Here is a 22,912-nt window from a genome sequence, read left to right as displayed (position 1 = left end):
TGGTTTCTTGCTCCTTTCCTCTGAGTCGGGAAGGTCCCCAGTTGCTTTGTCTGATGGCTCTATGAGCTGCAGAGAGTGTGCCCTAAATAGTCTTCTTTCCTTGAATGTAGTCTTAAAAATGTACTGGTCAGGCGACACTAGCTCTTTAAAGACTGTCTCCTACAGGGACCGTTTAGTGCATGGGCTCTTCAGTCACAATTTATGTACCGAATTACAGGTACAATGCCATTAAAAAAAGTACTTTGCATAACTTCAGTTCACCAGTTCTTGCCATTAAAGCTGAAGGTCCAGGCCCTTCGGTCAGCCTACTGAAGATGGAGGTTCTTCTGCCTCGAGAAAGGTCCAGCCAGATAAAAGGCTAAGAGGGGGAGCAGTGCCTTTCCTAGTCCTGTGAGGTAACATGGAAATTCACCTAGATGTGAAAGGCCACTTCTATAACCCGGGGTGCACGTTTTTGTCCTAGCATTACACAGCTGATTCAAATAACTAATTTAAGCTTTGAATCATGTGTAGTGCTAGGGCAAAACACATGCACCCAGGGGTTGGGAACAGGTCAGAGTTTGGAAATTCAGTAATCCATAAAAGTTCAGCTTTAGACAAAGGATGGTTAACATGTTAAAAACAGCTTCATTACATCACCTACAAGTGTGATCGGTGAGTTCTATTGGAGATGCAGTCTCTGCCCATCTTCATACTGTACCGTTTGACAGTACACAAGTCACTATACAGGTATAATTTCCCACCACAATATTTACCATTTCTTGTTGACTAAATACATTTGACCTGACGAGTCACTGTGCTGGGGAAAACTGTCAAAGCCACCATAAAACTGTCGAAGACTTGGGAATCGCTTTTCAAGGCACATTTACAACCATTGAATTAAAATGCAGTACTGTCCCCAGGGGTTCTCAGGTAAAAAGAAAATAAACACCAAAAATTCTGTGCTGCAGACCCAGTTATGAAACAGGTGTACTCAATGGCTCAAATACCCAGAAACACATGAATTATGGCAAATTGCACTGCCATTTTCTCATATTCACCACCCATGATACTTGACTTTGATAACACCAGTCGCTAGTTATTGATGGATGTGTGGCACCACTGGTCAAAGATAATTCCATGTGCACAAAGATCTAGCTACAGCATACACCGACATTTCATTTATGCATTTTAAAAATGTTATGCACAAACGGACAATGAATGACACCAAAAACATGCTTCATGAAGGAAAGCAGACATTTATTACAGATCTTTGACATGAGAAATCAGTATCTAACCTCTGAAGACAGAAGCATTGAGACAAGATCCCTGTTCCTCAGGATGTCGGACCTATGTTGATGAAGAGCAGGAGGGGAGAAAGTACAAGGGGGAGGCACTCTTACACTCAGTAGCCAGAAGACTAGCCAGTGTCAAAATAATGAAAAGCACAGAGGGAAACCCTATCCATACAAACAAGTGACAGCTTGTAAACGAGGCTGGTTTCTCTGTACCACACCAGCCAAACGCTGCCATCTCTTTATGCAAGGATAAGGGGGGACTAAGAATGGCCTCATTGCATTGACCACACATGTATAGTCAATACAATCTCACCCCATACAACCGCAGTCCAAAATACTCATCACATCAGCCAGTGACAGTTCCGTGGAGGCAGACCAAAGCTTTTCTGTAGGACACTTTGGAACCATTGAAAATGTTACAGCATTCAGGAAAGTCAATGTGAGATAAAAAATAAAAATAAAAACCCTCTGGGGTTTAAGCTGCCTTCTGAATCCTTGGCTTCTCTGTATCCACACCAAGATTCAGAGAACAAATAAATATTTTTTAAAAACGTTGTGCCAGTATTAAGAGCTCTTCATTGTAGCAAAGACAGCCTTCCTTCAGGATAAAGAGGGTGGTTTCTCTGTAGCTACACCTGCCCTCAATACCCAAGGAAGAGCCTTGACAAACCATTTTGTAAAAAAAGCAAAACAATATGAAATTAAACTACCTTTTGAAGGAGTTTAACATGACATGCCAATGACAACATGTTTTAAACAATCAAGTATAATCAACACCCCTACAGGCCATAGCAGTGACATAGCAGCTTCTGACTTTTCTGTATTACATCAGAACAGCACAGACATCTGCAGGGGCATCCCAGATTTGACTGCGTATATTCAAGAAAGTTACTTGAAAATAAATCAAGATTGTCTCGGTTCTCAGCCTGCAACGCATAGCAACAACTACTGACCCTTAACTTGCATCCTCAACAAATGATAAGGGGAGTGAAATAAAGCTTCAAAAATGATTTTGGGGTGGGTCACAAAACCAGAAAGTAGTGTCAACCAAAGGAAAATGATTAAGGGGCTGGGGGCCTTCATTCAGTAGCACCAGTAAATTAATATGATCGCAACATGTAGCCTTGGTAGGTCAGCAAAATATTTGAAAGGACAGCTAAGCCCGAATAACCAAACTACAGAATGTACAGTTCCTCAGTCATGCTGGGCAGGGGCTAAGCGTTGTAGTGCGAAAGACCTCAATGGAAGAGGAAGACTTGGCTAACCGCATAAAGAGCCTAGTAACACTGTACAACAAAGTGGGACTTGAATGGGGTGTAGCTTAGAAATCGGGGCAGTAAAGGGAGCGAGACTGCTACAGCTGTATTAGATCAAACTAAAGCTGTGATATTTTTATTTATTTAACTAGGCAAGTCAGTTATGAACAAATTCTTATTTACAATGACAGCCTAGGAATAGTGGGTTAACTGCCTTGTTCAGGGGCAGAATGACAGATTTTTTGACCTGGTCAGCTCTGGGATTCAATCTAGCAACATCCGGTTACAGGCCTAACGCTCTAACCACTAGGCTACCTGTCGCCCCAAGGTGGATAGAGAATCTATAGACTGACGTTAACAATAGTTCCCATTTGAAAGCTGCAATTTTAAAACACTAAACACTATTAGAATAGCCTATGAGAAATACGCTTCATAACTAACTTGTCTTAATGCTTTTGATAAGCATACTAATTAAAAATGGCCTGCAAAGGCAAGCTTCGCAACTAAGGCATGTTCAAAACTACTGATTCAATTTTACTATCGTTTGTTCTACCTCATTACCTTAAACCAATCATGTTTAGGTAATTCAAAAACACCTTAACTTTGAGAGCCTTGAGCACCGTAAAATAAATTCATTGAAGTAGTAGCGGGAGAAAACCAGCTCGCATAAAAACTGAATTCATATGAAAAGGTAGAGAAAATATCAAATTAATGTTAGTTTTTGGTGACCTCAAAATAGAGTGTAGAGGCCTCCCGGGTGGCGCAGTGGTCTAAGGCACTGCTAGCTGTGCCATCAGAGACTCTGGGTCCGAGCCCAGGCTCTGTCGCAGCCGGCTGCGACCGGGAGGTCCATGGGGCGATGCACAATTGGCCTAGCGTCGGCCGGGTTAGGGACGGTTTGGTAGGGATTTCCTTGTCTCATCTCGCATTAGCGACTCCTGTGTCAGGCAGGGCGCAGTGCACACTGACCAGGTCGCCAGGTGCAGTGTTCCCTCCGACACATTGGTGCGGCTGGCTTCCGGGTTGGATGCGCGCTGTGTTAAGAAGCTGTACGGCTTGGTTGGGTTGTGTTTCGGAGGACGCATGGCTCGACCTTCGTCTCTCCCGAGCCCGTATGGGAGTTGTAGCGATGAGACACGATATTAACAATTGGATTCCACAAAATTGGTGAGAGAAAGGGGATAAAATTCCTAAAAAAATTAAAAAATAGGGGTGTTGTACAACAACAAAAAAAAAGTCTGATTAGATCATCCCTAACCAAATCAGAATATCAAATTCAGTTCGTTACCCAGGTGTTCTGGCTCGGGACCAACCCATTGGCTTCTGGGACCAATTAAAGGAAAGGGGGATACCTAGTACAACTGAAGATTCCTCCGCATTTAACCAAAATCAGAGAGGTGCGGGGCTTAATCAACATCCAAGTTGTCGCTCCCGGGGAACAGTGTGTTAACTGCCTTGCTCAGGGGCAGAACAGATTTTTACCTTGCCAGCACAGGGATTTAATCCAGCTACCTTCCCGTTAGAATGCGTTCTAGAAATCGGTGAGGTATCCAAACTCCGTGCGGAGAAGAAACTACGTCTGTAGCCCCGTCTAAATTGTGCTCTTGCATTCAGTAAGTTGCTTATTACATTTATTGAAATAGGTTATGCAGGCTAGAGCAAAGGAATAGGCCACTTGGAATGTCCTTGCCTGACCAGCTCTTTACAGCGTGATGCCAGTCAAGTTGAAATAGGCTAGTCCACGGTCACGTCACAATATCACCATCAACGACAGCCGTCAATCATATTCAATATTGTAATAGTCGTAAAACCCCAATACGTACTTTCAGATTTTCCTAACTTAATTGTTAAAAACAATTATAATCACATGTACTGTTCACACTTAAGTCCACAATGTAGGGGGGGAAAGAGGTTCTAAGTGTTGTGTTCTAGGTGGACAGATCAGCAAATTAGAATCAGAAGTTGTCTGCATCTGCCATAGCCTCCATTCAAGTCCCTTTCTGATGCGCTGTGAAACCAGATGAGTCAGTAGAGCGAGACGGCTGGTGGAAGAGATTAGCTAGCTAACATTAACCTCTCAACATTACTTTCCTGAAATATTTTGAGAATGTTGGTAGTATTACATTGACTACTAACAGCAAAAATACAGTACAGATGACTGGAGAGAGGAAGTAGAAAGGGGGTAGGGTTCTAATACCCCATTAACAGGGAAGAGAATTAAGGGCCTTTCACCCCCAAGACCATGTAGGCTTCTCTGTAGTATACACCAACAGGCCTGGGGGGAAAAGGCTTCACAAGTTTAGTATTTTAGCTTTTTGGGCATCTCCCATGGGAAGGAGTCCCGGCCAAAGTGGCCGTAGGCAGCGGTCCTCTGATACATAGGCTTCTTCAGCTCCAGCTCCCTGGAATACACAATCAACTAATTTAGCAGCCCATCACAGGAAATGACCTCAGATCAACATCAATTCTCAGCCATAATGCTTAAAAAAACAATAAAAAAAAAACAATAGGGAGTGTCGAGAGCCATGGAAAGAAACAATCAGAAAGGTTAATTAGGCCAGCTAATAAAGAGGGGGAGGAAGGGATAAAGCGTCAACACTTACCCTGCTAACCAACTCATCCTTGAGCAGTGTGGGGACTGGAGCTTGGAGATTGAAAGCGCACTGATCCCATTTATGAAATGTCATTGAACTTTAACAGGGTCTGAGAAACCAATGACCTTCCAGTTGGATGTGAGCAGGAAACCCTTCATCGTGCTGGGTATTTAACATGCCATCTGACAACCTCAACTGTAGCTCTCGAAGCTTTAACCTTTGGCATGACATACTATACTTCACTGGCATTTAAAGCAAGACTGTTTGGGTAGGGGTGGAATATCAGGTTTGGCAAACTGACCACAAGCCCAGATTGCTGCTTTCTTACGTGTCAGTAGCTACTGGGTATGTCATTAATCACAGTAGCGAATCATATATTAAAGGGTTAGAACCATCTGAACACCAGCTGACAGCTCAGGCAGAACAGAAAGACAGGAAGCGTGAGTTAAAAAGGCGAGTGACAGAAGGGGCAGATTCAGAGAGGCACACAACTTCAAAAGGGGTACACTTTACCTGACAATGACACCAGGACGAAGGTCAAAGTTTCTCTTGACGATGTCCAGTAGCTCCCGCTCACTCTTCTGAGATGTGCCGTAGTGGAATATGGAGATTGAGAGGGGATGGGCTACTCCGATGGCATAGGCAACCTGATGTATAGTTGTGAGCATACAAACATGCATCAGACTTTAGGTTTGATTTCGTGGCACCCCTTTGTGACCGATTTATGTATAGTACATTTGGAAAACATTCAGCCCCCTCCACTATTGTTAGGTTAGAGCCTTTGTAAACAAAAAACCTACACACAAATGACAAAGCAAAAACTGTTTTAGAAATTAAAGACAAACTTCAAAAACCTGAAATTACATTTGCATAAGTATTGAGACCCTTTACTCAGTACTTTGACGACACACCTTTGGCAGCGATTACAGCCGCGAGTCCTCTTGGGTATAACGCTACAGGCTTGGCACACCTTTCCTCCCATTCTACTCTGCAGAACCTCAAGCTCTGTCAGTGTTGCTCTGTCAGTGTTGCTGCACAGCTACTTTCACATCCTAGAGATGTTCGATCAGGTTCAAGTCCAGGTTCTGGCTGGGCCACTCAAGGACATTCAGAGACTTGTCCTGAAGCCACTCGTGCGCTGTCTTGGCTGTGTGCTTAGGGTCGTTGTCCTTTTGGAAGGTGAACTGCCCCCCCCAGTCCGAGGTTCTGAGAACTTTCTCTGTTCATCTTTCCCCTCGATCCTGACAAGTCTCCCTGTCGCTGAAAAATATCCTCACAGAATGATGCTGCCACCACGCATCACCATAGGGATGGTATTGGCCAGGTGATGAGCAGTGCCTGGTTTCCCCCAGACGTGACGCTTGGCATTCCAGCCACAGAGTTAAATCTTGGCTTCACCAGACCAGAGAATCTGGTTTCTCATGGTCTGAGTGCTTTAGGTGCCTTGTGGAAACGCCAAGCGGGCTGTCATGTGCCTTTTACTGAGGAGTGCCTTCCGTCTAGCCACTACCGTAAAGGCCTAATTGGTGGAGTGCTGGTTGTCTTTGTAGAAGGCTCTCCCATCTCTACAGAGGAACTCTGGAGCTCTGTCAGAGTGACCATTGGGTTCTTGGTAGTGCAGCACCGATATGACATTTTCCTTGCAAAAACAATAACCGATTTAATTTGATCGGCCTTAAGCATTCTAGTACAGTTAAATAGTTCACACATAAGGACGCAGCGGTCTAAGGCATGGCATCTCAGTGCAAGAGGCATCACTAAAGTCCCAATGTGTGAATCCAGGATGTATCACAGATTGGGAGTCCCATAGGGAAGCGCACAATTGGACCAGCGTCGTCCGGGCCGTCATTGTAAATTAGAATTTGTTAACTGACTTGCCTTGTTAAATAAAGGCTACACACACACACACACACACACCACACTGACCAAAAAGTTGTTGGCATTTACACATGTCCCCATTACCAGTAAAACAACCAAAACATATTTCTTTCACTTTCTTGCGGATTCGTTGTTCATTTGTTCAGTCGTTTCATTCTCAACCAGGATTTCTATGGAATGCCGTTTGGGTCTTTGCTCGTCAAATAACGCTATTTGGCGTGTCAAATAAGCTTGATGACCAATCAGGACCTGAACATGACTGCACATCACATAATAATTTAACGCGTTTATTAATTTTGTACGTAGTTATTGCACATGTCGTCGATACATATGCTATGATGCTGGTAAAGTCCACGCACCTACAGTGCTGGTCATAAAAAATAGCTAGCTCATGGCTGCAAACAATGTGCTTCCCCAAAAACATAGCAAAACGACATCCGTTTCAGTAGTTATAGTTAGCTAACTATATAGCTCGTGTCATCTAAAATAACCCTAATTTCTAAGACAGTTCTTATTTCATTAATGGTGGTCAGACCATCTATGTGAAGCTAGCCACAATAACAATTAGCCACAGTGGCCTTTAGGTTTAGCCTTCAAAATAAAAGCATGGCACACATCCATTTGTATTCACTTGCATCACTGTCAATGACATGCGGTTTGCCTTAAATGTATTGACAGTGATGCAAATGAATACAAAGTAGAATTATGCCACACTTATTTTGAAGGCTAAATCCAAAGTCCACTATTGTGGCTAGCTTCACAACCTGGTCAAGCATCACTAGCCAGATGAAGCTAGCTGGCTGCTTATAACGTTAGCTTTGGCCAACAGGGTTAAGTAGCTGGCTAGCTATTTATTTTCATGAACTGAAGTTCAATTTAAATAGCCAAACAAGTGGCAACCCAGCTAATGCTTACAAAGATTCCTAAATCATTGTTAAGAATAATGAAAATGACTGCAGTTTCTACTGGTCATCGTTTTCAGGCTTGTTGTATTGTTGCTAGCTAGGTACCAAGCTAAAGCTAGCTACCCTAGAAGTTGCGATCGAACAAATTATACTTTATTACCAACGCGGTATTGTAAACACATTGTTTGTGGCCGGTGTTTAGACTTTTGTACAGCTTTGACAGTGCTACTATCTTTGACACGCAAAGTACCCAAACGGCTTTCCATAGCATGTTGTGAAGCTATGAATAACGCCGGTAGGGCAACATCTGAAAAATAGCGCACTCGGTAGTGTGTACTGGTGCCCGACCAGTCGGCAAAAGCCACCACCACCCACAACAGAACAGTTGATTGTCAAGGGGAATGAATCCCATTATCTTGGCTTTAATGGATTTTGCCTTTGAATTCACTGAAATTCTTACTCTTTCAAATGACTGCTTGAGCCACACAGCAGACATTGTGTGCCAAGTTAATGCTGTGTTGACTGTGTAGTGCAAAATTTTACGTGGTGTCATTATGTCATGTAGCTTCGTTATACAAGTATGCACGTTAGCTTTGACATCGGTTTTTAACGTCGGGCCGATACAGAAATGGGCAATTTTAGCTCATTTCGTACGATTCCGGTATAGCGTGCATCCCAAGTTCTTGGTCACCTCCATGACAAAGGCTCTTCTCCCCAGAAGACAGTTTGGCCAGGCAATCAGCTCTAGGAAGAGTATTGGTGGTTCCAACTTCTTACATTTAAGAATGATGAGGCCAATGTTTATGCGGACCTTCAAAGCATGAGACATTTTTGGTACCCTTCCCCAGATGTGCCGCGACACAATCCCGTCTCTGAGCTCTACGGACAATTCCGTCGACCCCATGGCTTGGTTTTTGCTCTGACATGCACTTGTCAACTGTGGGACCTTAGGCAGGTATGCTTTTCCAAATCATGTCCAATCATTTGAATTTACCACAAGCGCACGCCAATCAAGTTGTACAAACATCAAGGATGATTAGTGTAAACAGGCTGCACCAGAGCTCAATTTCAAGTCTCATAGCAAAGGGTCTGAATAATTGTCAATAAGGCGTGTTTATGTTTTAGAAATGCAGTAACATTCTAAAGACCTGTTTTTGCTTTGTCATGTGTAGATTGACAATTTTATTTAATCCATTTTAGAAGGCTGTAACAAAAATGTGGAAAAAGTGAAGGGGTCTGAACACATTCCAAATGCTCTATACATGAGGTGCATCAACATCAGTCTCCTTATTAGGATCACCCTGCCCTCACCTGGACAAGGACCCGCTTGCACAGCTCAGCCTTCACCAGAGACTTGGCCACCCAGCGGGCAGCATAGGCAGCAGAGCGGTCCACCTTAGTGTAGTCCTTCCCTGAGAAGGCTCCTCCACCATGGGCACCCCAGCCTCCATAAGTATCAACAATGATCTTACGGCCCGTCAGGCCAGCGTCACCCTGCAGGGAAAGGAGTAATAGGTCATAACGAGTCCTTTTCAATTTACCCCAAAATAATACTGACCGTAGTAAAAAACTATGGATCAAATTGCATGTAAAAATGCTTAAACAAGCCCATGCATCAAAGTTACTTTAGCGTTTGCCCCTTCAAGCACATACCATAGATGCCCAGTCCTACCACTACTTATCAGGGTTCCTATACAGTCAGATGGAATTTCAAGATTAAAACATTTCTAATGAACAATTAGCAGCATCTTTATGTACATAAAAAAAAGGGTAATGTACTATTGACACTGGGTGGCTGCTTTGTGAGCCCATGTACCATCGGTCATTGTGCAAGGCACTTACCACACCCCCCAAAGTAGAACGCCTGGTAGGCAACTAATATATAAATAAAGTGGTCAACCCTCAGTCTGGAGAGCTACTGGGTGTGCATGCTTTTGAAACCCTGCTCAAAACAGAGCCAGTTTAGCGGCTAATTTCTAAAAATGTGGTTGGTTGGAGGTGGACTGGAATAAAAGCCTGCAGACCCATTAGCTCTCCTGGAGGATGGTTTTGACCACCCTTGATGCCTTAAATTGTCACCAAAGCCCCATATACTACCCACCATTGCGACCTGTACGCTCTCGTTGGCTGGCCCACGCTTCATACTCGTCGCCAAACCCACTGGCTCCATGTCATCTACAAGACCCTGCTAGGTAAAGTCCCCCCATACCTCAGCTCACTGGTCACCATAGCATCTCCCACCTGTAGCACACACTCCAGCAGGTATATCTCTCTAGTCACCCCCAAAACCAATTCTTTCTTTGGCCGCCTCTCCTTCCAGTTCTCTGCTGCCAATGACTGGAACGAACTACAAAAATCTCTGAAACTGGAAACACTTCTCCCTCGCTAGCTTTAAATCACCAACTGTCAGAGCAGCTCACAGATTACTGCACCTGCACATAGCCCACCTATAATTTAGCCCAAACAACTACCTCTTTCCCTACTGTATTTTAATGTATTTATTTTGCTCCTTTGCACCCCATTATTTTTATTTCTACTTTGCACATTCTTCCATTGCAAATCTACCATTCCAGTGTTTTACTTGCTATATTGTATTTACTTTGCCACCATGGCCTTTTTTTGCCTTTTTGCCTACCTCCCTTCTCACCTCGTATATAGACTTGTTTATACTGTATGTTTGTTTTACTCCATGTGTAACTCTGTCGTTGTATCTGTCGAACTGCTTTGCTTTATCTTGGCCAGGTCGCAATTGTAAATGAGAACTTGTTCTCAACTTGCCTACCTGGTTAAATAAAGGTGAAAATAAAATGTAAAAAATAATTTGCTCATTCAGTATGTCAAATATCAAAAATGGTAGGCTACAAATAATTTTAATTCAGCTGAAGCAAGCCCACAAATTCTCATTGGGAAATGTACCTTCTAGTTGTCATATCTTGGCTACCTTAGTGTTGACTTCTCAACTCAATAGATGCTAGTCAGTCTGCAATGTCCCATACATTGGATCCCCAAATCAACTGGAAGTATCTACCAAACAAGTTGAAGCCACATAATCCAGAAGGCTACAAATAGTTACCTAAAATGACGAGTCAAATTATTTTGATTTGATTAAATGTGATTGAACAGAATCACAACTAATATAATGGCAAAGTGAATTGTTTGTTTTGTCAAGAAGATTCATTTAAATTAACTGTTCCAAAAGTAAATCAACTTTGTAAGACCTAATTTGCAAGTAATCAGTGGAATTTGGGGGGAAAGAAATGCATGTCATTCTGCTATGTAGATTTTTTTAAATATGCCTAAATAAACTACATTAACTTTCACTCTTGAGTTCCAAATATCTCTAACGGTCACCCCAGTGAGAGTGGTTTCATGCATGGGACTTAATGCACCGTTCCAAAATGTGACCGTTATACAACTGGATAGTTCATTAGCAGGCAGTGCAGTGCCTGCTATCTATAGGCTGTTTCAACTTGTCAATTTCAAATTATTTTCTAACAACTTGTATTTTCTAGCAGTTTGAATTGAGGTGTTCCGCCTCATTAATTCACATAGAATTAATCCATTTCAGTGTCAGACAATTTATGTTTGAGGCATAATGTATTTTAAGTTTTATTCACATTTAGGTACTGGTGACAAATAATACCTTCCGATTTTTGCATGATTGTAATGGACACCTATGATGCTTTTTAAAATACTTTTGAATGTTGTACTGATTATAATGAACTAATGCTACGCTATTTGCCATGTTTGTTGATATTCTACAACACATTCTGGGTGTAACTTAAACATATGTAAGACCAAAGATATGAGGTGAAGGAATGGTTGGTTCACTCATCTTGAGAGTACACTTCTGGAAGTGAATAATCCTACACACCAAAGCGGAGGACACTTTACAACCAACTAGATAACGCCTTTCCCATTAACATGCATACTACAAGCAGACCAAACTCATCTGGTCTTCTCTTATCTTTGGTTGACGTGAAAAGAGAAAGGTAAAGAAATATGGCGGTGTGCACAAACTACCCATCAGATTACTTCTGATTTCTAGAAGTGTTTTAAATCAACATTGATCTCACCAATGTGATGATTTATAGTAATTGCTATTGCCAATTCGTATTGTGTTTTATGTCAGCCTAGAGTTATCTAAATACGACCAGTTGTGTTACGTCAATCTTTCCTCTGTTAGCGCTAGGACTAATGTAGCCTACATTTTCCAGTTTGGATGATTGTGTATACGGTCGCTACTTCTGTGAATGTCTGAACATGGCATCCAAAAATAAACTGGTCACATTCAGTACATAACTTTGTAAGGACTGTAAAAAAAAAAAAAACTCTAAACAAAGCGGTTTGAACGTACGCTGCAGGGGCCACTAGAATGATCACATGAACGTACGCTGCAGGGGCTGCTAGAATGATCACATGAACGTACGCTGCAGGGGCCACTAGAATGATCACATGAACGTACGCTGCAGGGGCTGCTAGAATGATCACATGAACGTACGCTGCAGGGGCCGCTAGAATGATCACATGAACGTACGCTGCAGGGGCCACTAGAATGATCACATGAACGTACGCTGCAGGGGGCACTAGAATGATCACATGAACGTACGCTGCAGGGGCCACTAGAATGATCACACCCATTTGTTGCTACATGTTAAAAAGTTAATAGAAATTATGAAACACATTTCCATGACTTCGCCAAAACGTTTAAAATTATATCATTTTCCTAAACTTTTCCAGGTCTGGAAAACAATTTAAATTCCATGACTTTTCCAAGATTTATGACCTTTCGAACCCTGACTTATTGTCTCACCTGTGGGCCTCCGATGACGAAGCGCCCGCTGGGCTGCATGTGGTAAATGGTGTCATCATCCAGGTAAATGCAGGGCACCACAGCCTTGACGATCTTCTCCTTGAGAGCGTCACGCATCTCGTCCAAGCAGATGTGCTCATCATGCTGCACGGAGACCACAATGGTGTGGACACGCACCGGCAACATGGCGCCACGGTCTTGGCGGTACTGAACGGTCACCTGCACACAGAAGCATACCAAGATAGAACGACAGCAGGATTGTTCAACCGCAGGCATAGATCAAGGTTGCGTTTCCCCTGCTCAGACATTGCACACATCAACCAATGGATGCAAAAATATTTTTGCACCAGAAGGCAAAAATATATGACGTGGTTAAACCGAGACCTAAACTACCAATTCAGGCGTTGTAAGGTCTGACATGCGTCAGCCATGTCTGACCAGGGGAACAACCTAAAACGAGTTGGAGTTACTGCTGGCCACAAACCAGGTTGGAGAGCTTGAGTAAGAAAACTAATATTGCACTCATCAGGTGGTATGATAAACAAACTAGTTTGTCTTAGTCTATTTACATAAGGCTGAAATGACTATCGATTGCACACAGGCAGCTTACCTGGGTCTTGGAGTCAGGCCGGAGCCAGGGCAGGGCGCCATTGCGACGCAGTTCAGCCATCTTAGCGTTGAGCTTGTGGGCAAGCATAATGGTGAGGGGCATGCACTCCTCCGTCTCATCAGTGGCATAACCAAACATCAGGCCCTGACAATAGAAAAAGTAGTACTTTTACATCTGAAAAGAAAGCTGCATATTTAGCTTACTGATAAATGTACAGCTAACGTCACTAGTGCAGTGGTCCTCTGCACCCCAACTCATACCTGGTCCCCTGCCCCAACATCCTCCTCATTGCGGTCAATGTGAACACCCTGGGCAATGTCTGGAGATTGCTGCTCTAGGGCCACCAGCACATTGCAGGTCTTATAGTCAAAACCTTTAGAGGAGTCATCGTATCCAATGTGGCGGATGGTGTCGCGAACCACCTTCTGATAGTCCACTGTAGCAAGCGACGTCACCTCACCTGCCAGCAGGATCATCCCAGTCTTAGCAACAGTCTCTGAAAAAGGTGGAGGGGGAATAATACATTAACCATATCAATCAGAAAAAGCATATCAATCAATACTCATCTGGCAAAACATTGAAGAGTTGTGCCATAATATAGGCCTACTACCATTAACAAGATGCAGAAAGTTTGAGATTCTTCCGTTCATGTGGTGTTCACAGCTGACTCCAGGGCAGCTAGAAGTTGCATCAGACAAAAATAAAATAACATGCTTTTTTCCTTACCACAAGCAACTTTAGCATCAGGATCCTGCTTGAGATGGGCGTCAAGCACAGCATCACTGATCTGGTCACAAATCTTATCTGTAAAATACAGATGTACCAAGTTCACAATGCTACATCAACATTTGTGCAATTTAGTGGTAGGTTGCTTGTTCAAGAGCATGTAAAGCAGTGCACAAATAGTAGAGTTCTCCAATAGGTTTGGATTATGCTGAAAATATTTGTATTGTACACTGTTCTACCGACTACAGTCTGAGTTGTATACATGCTGTACCATATGTCAGGATTATGGCGATGGTGGGAGGGGCCTAGCGGTATGTGTAGCCACAGATAGATTTTATAAATCTGTTCCATTGGTCGGAAGCATTCGGTTGGCGTTTCCACTCATCACCAAATATGGTGATGAGGGGGGAAGCCTCGGGGGAGAAGGTGGATTTTGGCCGACGTTCTGCTTGTAGATTAAACATTTGTTCTGTTATGAACAGAGTGGACAACGTTTAGTATTGTACACCATTTGGCAAAGTTTCCAAAAATTGGGTTGTTTAGAAGGAGAACAAGGACGAATTAAGTTATTGCACACCCTACAGTAGGCGTTCCCTAAAGGAATTTTGCAAATACATTCTAGAACACGCCAATCGGTTCACGCTAGAACGTGCATGCCCACTATGGCTCGTTGGAAGCAAACGAGCCATAGTGGGCAGAGCCATGCACGTTCTAGCGTGAACCGATTGGCGCGTTCTAGAATGTATTTGCAAAATTCCTTTAGGGAACGCCTACTGTGGGGTGTGCAATAACTTAATTCGTCCTTATATATATATATATAAGCGATGAGCCTGAACCCGCCACCATTTCCGCGGGTTCACATGCAACTAAAAATCTGATTCGTTTCGATTTCCAAGATGAACTACTACCGGTATAGCCAAGGAGTGGCACGGAATACAGCCAATGTAGTGCCCCTAACATAGCAACCAAACGCAAAAGACAACATATGGCCTTGTTCCCCGAGAGCCCGCGCGCGAACTGGTCGGAATCTTCGGGAGATCTCGTGAAATAAGCATGATGACGACTACAGGATACAAATATTTTTAAAGAGAATATATCCCAAGGACGGATAACGTTCGTAATTGCACAATAGAGACCATGTGAACAAGGCTCAGCAAAGTAGCTAGCTGGTTAGCTAATAAACTAAGAACAATTTGGGCCTCACATGCGGCTTATGCAAGATGCTGACGCCGATGTGGTTTGAGCAGCAGAGATGGTTAGCTCGCTAACGTTAATTAGCTATCTAAGAAAGCTAAGCAACACCGACGCACGTGTGCTAAACAAGCCATCTAAACAAATAACTGACAAGTCATAACACACAAGTCACTGGCTGTGTTTGTAGCTAAATTAACTTTCTCACCAGGGTGTCCTTCTCCAACTGACTCCGAGGTGAATAGGAAGCAGTCCTCGTCGATAAGGGAGTTGTGAAAACCGTTAATCTCTCCGTTCATCATTGTTGCTTTTTTTTGGTAGATATAAATAAATGTTGTAGCTAGCTAAATTATGCGTATTTTATTGATTCGTTTCCTGCGTTGGTGTTCTCACGCAACTTCTCATCAGTCAGTAAATTCCATGCATTCACTGTCATTTAGATGTGGCGCTCTGGTATTTATTCAGAAATTCACAGACGTCACTGTCGGCCGCATTGGACGATACCATATTAAACATGGGGGTGGAAACGTTGACCAGGTGCACTGAGAGGAACGCAGTTGTGTATTTGGCGGTTCAACGTCATACTTCTCCTGTATTCAGAGGAAGAGGAGAAGCGAGAGGGTTTACTCACACCAAAATATGTCCACGTTAAGTAGGCTATTTATTATTAAGCAAGGGAGTTTTTGTATGTGTGGGCAATGAGAGTGTCGAATTTAGTCAATTAATTGCTATTTTGACACGAGGCTTATTTGATATAATCGAAGTTTCGTAATGCTTAGGCCCTGGTTTCCAAAAAGCATGATTAGGCTAAATTAATCGTTAGAACATTCTAAAGATCGTTAAATCTCCGAGCTGTTTCCCAAAACCTATGGTATTAATGTTGCACTTGAAAACGCTCGTAATCTAACGCCTGTTAAGTGCGTCGTTAGATGCTTTTTCGCCCTCCCGCATCACTTCATAAACAAAATATCTCCGCTAAACATAGAATCACATGGGTTGTCCGTCTCTGTGACCGCTGACAACTTCAGAACAAATTAGCTACGAATACGAAGTTGCCATACAATGTATTTGCAATTGAATCAACCAAACGACGATTTAAAAATATGCTTAAAATGAAAACCGAGATGACTGCATTAAAATATAAACAGTAGACTATAGGCCTATTTAACTCGTACTGAAATACATTCCATGTTCAATCAACTTAATTATGTTTTGCTACTTGCAGGCTACTGTCTAATTTGTCTCAATATATTTCATGATGTGTAGCCTAGCATGTGCGCAATGATGTGTCAAATCAGTGATTTAGAGCATTTTTATTGATTGGGTAAGGATTAGAATAAGCCGCCTCAATATTTGCAGGCATAGGATATATTATATATCACCCACTATATTGACCAGATACTCAAATGGCCGCTCTAGCAATGAAAATACATTTATTTAAAAATGGAAGGCAGTCGGGAGGAGGCAAGACAGATATGGGACCATGTAGATATGCGTCTGAAGAACAGGCACAACTTCGATATAAAGTGGGGGGGGTTTCTCAAAATTGCCGGGATACTTATATCAGTACATTCATAACAACCTAAGCATTACGAAATGTATATTCTACAACGGGTTGGCCAACACAGGCTTTGTGATTCGTTGAGACGCGTTCTAAATCGCAAAGTACCAGTGAATGTGCAATCCGAGACACTCCATTTCGTATGTTACCTTTCATATGGTATGTATTAATGTGGTTGTCCATCACCCATTTCGGATGATGTGTTACGAATTGTAATTCGTATTATATGTTACGAATTCGAGCTAGGTGGCTAACGTTAGGCTAGGGGTTAGGGTTAGCTCAAATTATTAGGGGAAGGGTTAGCTAACATGGTCACTTTAATAATGGAACACTTGTCACTTTAACAATGTTTACATACTGCTCTACTCATTTCAAGCTGAGTAACCATTAACCAAGAGAAATGTTAATAATGTTAATGTTAATGTTAAATAATGCATGATTTGTGCTCCCTACATTTATTTGCATTAAGAAACATAACAAAAAAACAAATCATTTGAAGATTTATTTATTTTTGCCTGGTCTGATATCACATTCTATTTTGCATCAAATGTTTAGAATTTATAAACAGGTGGTCAAGATCCAGCTACTCTCAATACTTTGCTCTTCAACTCTCTTTAACTACAGTTAAAGCGACTGCAAATCACTCCATGCACAGACATTATTAATGTTATCTGTGCCCTCAAAAAGGTACTCAATGTTCAAAGCCAGAGCTTTTGTTACAAAATGAAGAGGCTGAGCTGGTCAATCTAGCCTAAAGGGGATTGGTGAAATGGGAGCTTTTTGTGAAACCTGGAATTCAGTTATGCAAGAGAACACACAGCCTTTGTCATAAACTTATTTTCAGGTTTATCAGGTTATTGCTTCCGGTCATGTATGTCCCTAATCACTGCAACGGTTGGTAGAACTGTAAGTCACATTTTGGATGGTTGTTTTCAGTCTTCTATATGCATTGCTTGAACTGGTGCACACCTAAAATTTGCACCTGCTTGAGTACCTTTCTGTTCCAGAACCTCATAGAATATTGGCTCTAAAATAAGAGTACCACAGCCAAAAATCAGCACAGGCACCTATTTCAGTCCACTTTATTGTGTGGTAGATACTGTACGAGCCTTGTACTAGTCAGAAAGTGGAGGCACTTGGTGCTCTCTAAATGGACCTCCCAACTTATGTTCACGGCATATCAGTGACAACACAAGACCTCTGAGAGAGAGGAAAAGTACATAATTTTAGACATTACAAATCAACCGACCCATTACAGCTTTCATTCACTGATGGATTCATTACCACTAGTATTGATTGCTGGCCATGTGAAATATGTCTGCATGTACAGTATAGCTTTCCAGCTGTACTTTCTACTCCTTAAAATACCTGGGGACATGAAGGCATGGAAGGGTTAAAGAGTGCTCCATTACCAGGCGAGCATTCGGACCACAGATGGTCTGGCCACAGCAAGGGGCACTGTCGATCAGCAGCATCAAATGACAAACATCCAGTACAACACTTTAGCAATACACAATATAAAAAATGATTTAACCTTTATTTAACTAGGCAAGTCAGAAAATAACAAATTATTTTTACAATGACTGCTTACCCCGGCCAAACCCTCCCCTAATCCTGACGATGCTGAGCCAATTGTGCGCCGCCTTATGGGACTCCCGATCACAGCCTGTTGTGATACAGCCCGGGATCAAACCAGGGTCTGTAGTGACGCCTCTAGCACTGAGACGCAGTGCCTTAGACCGCTGCACCACTCAGTACTTAAGTAAAAGCCAATCTGGCAAAGGCCAATACCCTCCCAGGTGCAGGTTTCGGTTTTTGCCCTAGCACTACACAGCTGATTCAAATAATCAATGCTTGGTGATGAGTTGGTTATTTTAATCAGCTGTGTAGTGCTAGGGGTGGAGGCCGGACCGAGTTTGGGAGACCTTGGTCTATGTCAAGTATGGGTGAGTGTATGATTGGCGTGTGTTTGGCATCACTGTATGACCTACATAATATGACACCAACAAAGTTATTTCTATAACAGAAGGGTCCAATATAGTCCTGGGCTTGCCTCTAGTCTTGCATCAAGAGAGGCCTTCATCCAGCCTTCAACATTTTCAGGGGTGTTGAGTGTCATTGTGAGGACGCTAACAGAAAGTTAAAGAGAGGATGACAGAAAATAAAAATGAGTCCACTTGGCACAACCCTGAGATACATATTAGTCATTAGCAATCAAATCAAATGTATTTATTTTTCCCTTCTTACATCAGTTGATATCTCAAAGTGCTGTACAGAAACCCAGCCTAAAACCCCAAACAGCAAGCAATGCAGGTGTAGAAGCACAGTGGATAGGAAAAACTCCCATGAAAGGCCAAAACCTAGGAAGAAACCTAGAGAGGAACAAGGCTCTGAGGGGTGGCCAGTCCTCTTCTGGATGTGCCGGGTGGAGATTATAACAGAACATGGCCAAGATGTTAAAATGTTCAACAGCAGACAGTTACATGTGGTACCCCTCCCTCATTCAATGCCATGCATGACAGAGATAAATGTCTACCTTGCCAGAAATGAGTTACTCATCCCAATTTAGGAGCAAAAAGTACACTGCAAGTGAAGTACAGTGCGAGTGAAAACCCGACAGAATTTGTGCTAACAAAATTTATTTGCAAAAAAAAAAGCATGTTGCATCTGAACGGAATCTGCAACATCATCTTTAGTTGGATACTTCTCTCATTCACTCATTGTCATTTGAGAAGAGCAGAGGAGGGCCATACAGTATGAGTCAACCGTCAATCCTATTAATATCAAGCCATTTGTTAATCCAAACATCCTGCTCCACATCAGCCACCCCAGTAGGAATGACAAAGCATATTTTGGGAGGGATTGTGCCTGGGTATGTGACTGACACACAATGGCACTGCCACGTTCACCACTGTCTCTAAACCAGCCCAATGTTGCATCAGGGAGAACAGAGAGCTGAGTTGTTCCATATAACTTCAACAAGTCATGACACCCACCCTCTTACATTGTTCCAAAATCATTTATGTTGTTATAAACAAGTTCGATTGGCATCCTATAACATTATTTTGTTTAAATTTAATTTTATCTAATTGATTGCACCAAATGGGACCATTTAAATGTATAGGATTCAGATCATATTCAATAAATATAATGCCCAACAATCCAATTCCTACCAATGAGTAAGACATGAGGAATCCCCCCCAAAATTCTAAAGCTACCACCGGACACCCAACACCCCATGCCAATCCAACCACAACAATCAGTATACAGTATCAGTTCTCTATGTTCGACAAATATGACGCTGCGGATTGGAGTATTGCTTCTCCATACTATGTCCTCCTTTTACGCTTAATCTGTGTCCAGGAAATGTTCCCTTTGTGTGTGGTTTATTCCCTTCTAAAAAGGTCTGGATTAGTTCTCTTAGACCATTCAAATAGAAATTGAGTGCTTTTGTTGCTTTCCTATGCACCAGCCAGTGCAACGGGATGAGTGAGAAGAATGAGACTATTCCTGGTGAACAAGCAAACCATTTGACTACTGCAGTTCTAATGGTTTCAATGTCATGGTCTCTAATGGTCTTCAGTGGCAAAAGTCCCAAACACACATTACATATTGTTTTGCAATGGTAATGGTATAGGGTTTAATGGTAAATGTCAATAATTGTAATACATATAAAACTGTTTCCTAATAATTTTATTGAAAAACATAAGACTGCCATGTAATGTATTATTTTATTAGAGTTGTCACAACATTTTAGTCGCTATCCCATTTCTCCATCAAAGTTTTGAGCTAGAAAACATCCTCATATGAGAATTGCACAATAGGGATAGCCCTTGCAGAGAGCGGCCACTTGTTGGACTATTCAAGGAGAGTTGGATTGAAGCGTTAGGTTGCTAAGAAAAGGAGAAACTGAATTTATTTCATGGAGGACTGGCTACGCAAAGTTGCAAAAGGAAATGTTGTGATATATTCAATAAACACAAGATACCAGAAAATGTATAAAATAGTGTGGCGGTATAGCAGGAACAGTGGCATCTAGTGGTCAAAACATGGTACTTTCACACTACTTGATGATAACATTTTTATTTTACTAGACAAGTCAGTTAAGAACAAATTCTTATTTACAATGACAGCTTACCAGAGAACAGTGTGTTAACTGGCTTGTTCAGGGGCAGAACAACAGATTTGTACCTAGTCAGTTCTGGGATTTGACCCAGCAACCTTTCAGTTACTGGCCCATCACTCTAACCACTATGCTACCTGCCAAATAATGGCAGTGACTTCAATTACACATTTCTCTGAACAGGGGAAGAAAACCATCACCAGATTCACAAGGAACACATTTCGTAGCACGGAGAAGCAATACTCCAAGCCACAGCTTCATACTAATTGTCAAACATAGAGAACTGATACTGTATACTGGTTGTTGGGGTGGGATTGGCGTAGGGTGGGGGGTGTCCATGGGTGGCTTTTGGCCATGTGTTTGATTTCCTCATGTCTTCTTCATTGGTTGGAAGAACTTTGGGATACTATATTTATTGAATATTACCTGAATCCTATAAATTAAAGTGGCCAATTTTGTTACAATCAATTAGTTGAATTTCTCTGAAATCAAATTATATTTCAACAAAATAATGTTTCAGGAATGTTAATTGTATCTCTTACTAACTACAGAAACGATTTCAGAACAATCTGAGATGGTGGGTGTCGAAATCCTCTTTCTTGTTCCGTTTGAGGATCCTGGCAATCCCCCTACACACAGGTCTGAGAAAAATAACAAAGTAACTGAAGTCATTCTTATCAATAAATCCAACAACGGTTACTCAACCAGTGTCCCATTTAGGGCTCTATTCAATCCACATTGTGGAAGTATAGCTTTACCGGGTGATTGAAATTCAAGATAGTCTTTGAAGAGGTAGGGTTTCAGTTGTTTTTTTGGAAGATGGGCATGAACTCTGCTGTCCTAGCTTCAAGGGGAATCTTGTTCCACTATTGGGGTACTAGGACAGAGAATAGCTTTGACTGGGCTGAGCAGGAGCTGGCTTCCCTTAGGGGTGGGAGGGACAAGATTCCAACCATACCATGTTATTAGACAAATGTTTAAAGGAAGTTTCATGAGCTTGTGTAAGTGAAGTGATAAAAATGCAAGTTTTTGCAGTGAGCATATCTGCCCTTAGGTCGTTTAACTATGACTGTTGCATAAACCATTTACTTAAAAGCCATACAAAGTGCCATGTAGTCTGTTTCATCACCAGCGCTATCAGAGTACTATCAGAGTGCTTATTGACTTGTGGCCCGGACTTGCCCCTTACAGATGCCGTATCTTCATTTGATCATCCTGTTGTTGCAGAATTGTTCCTGCACAAGAAATGAAAACTAGTAGTGTATTCAAGGTTTAAAAAGGCTTCTAACGTTTGTAATTTCCACGTTCAAATTTCTGACTTAATTTGCCCTAACGGAAAATGTATCAACCTCTACAAAAATGTCCATTAAATAGTCCCCATAACAATTCACATTTCCTGTTGCTGCAGGATTAGTTTCAAATATAGATATGGCATCTATGCATGTATTCCAGCAACAGCATTACTTGTGGGGGTTTCTCAAAAACACATTCAATGGCACATTCAAAGTCCAACCACAAGCTATGATCTTTCAACAAACATGACATCATCTCTTACCATGACTTTCGCCCCGTAGCACTAACATCTGTAGCCATGAAATGCTTTGAAACGCTGGTCATGGCTCACATCAACACCATCATCCCAGACCCACTCCAATTCGGATACGGCCCCAACAGATCCACAGATGAGGACAATCTCTATTGCCCTACATGCTGCCTTTTCCCACCTGGACAAAAGGAACACCTACGTGAGAATGCTGTTCATTGACTACAGCTCAGCGTTCAACACCATAGTGCACTCCAAGGTCATCACTAAGCTAAAGACCCTGGGACTGAACATCTCCCTCTGCAACTGGATGCTGGACTTCCTGACGGGCCGCCCACAGTTGGTAAGGATAGGCAACAACACATCCGCCACACTGACCATCAACACGGGGGCCCCTCAGGGGTGTGTGTTTAGTCCCCTCCTGTTCACCCATGA

The 22,912-nt window shown here is 42.3% G+C and overlaps 1 protein-coding gene across 1 annotated transcript; it reads right to left on the bottom strand.

Moving 5' to 3' along the window:
• Positions 1–1,218: 1,218 nt before the first annotated feature.
• LOC110525708 (S-adenosylmethionine synthase) lies at positions 1,219–15,745 on the bottom strand. Its single transcript, XM_021606081.3, has 8 exons — positions 15,459–15,745; positions 14,060–14,137; positions 13,594–13,829; positions 13,334–13,477; positions 12,724–12,942; positions 9,222–9,404; positions 5,641–5,774; positions 1,219–4,935 (listed from the first exon to the last, which is right to left on the bottom strand). The coding sequence occupies exons 1-8, from the start codon at positions 15,550–15,552 to the stop codon at positions 4,833–4,835; spliced, it is 1,191 nt and encodes a 396-aa protein (XP_021461756.1). The 5' UTR covers positions 15,553–15,745; the 3' UTR covers positions 1,219–4,832.
• Positions 15,746–22,912: the final 7,167 nt, after the last annotated feature.

The sequence above is a fragment of the Oncorhynchus mykiss genome, chromosome 6 (genome assembly GCF_057628025.1).
Source record: "Oncorhynchus mykiss isolate SJ-2025 chromosome 6, ASM5762802v1, whole genome shotgun sequence".
NCBI lineage: Eukaryota > Metazoa > Chordata > Actinopteri > Salmoniformes > Salmonidae > Oncorhynchus > Oncorhynchus mykiss.
The sequence above is the reverse complement of the archived record's forward strand: the minus strand, read 5'-3'. Positions and strand labels throughout refer to the sequence as shown.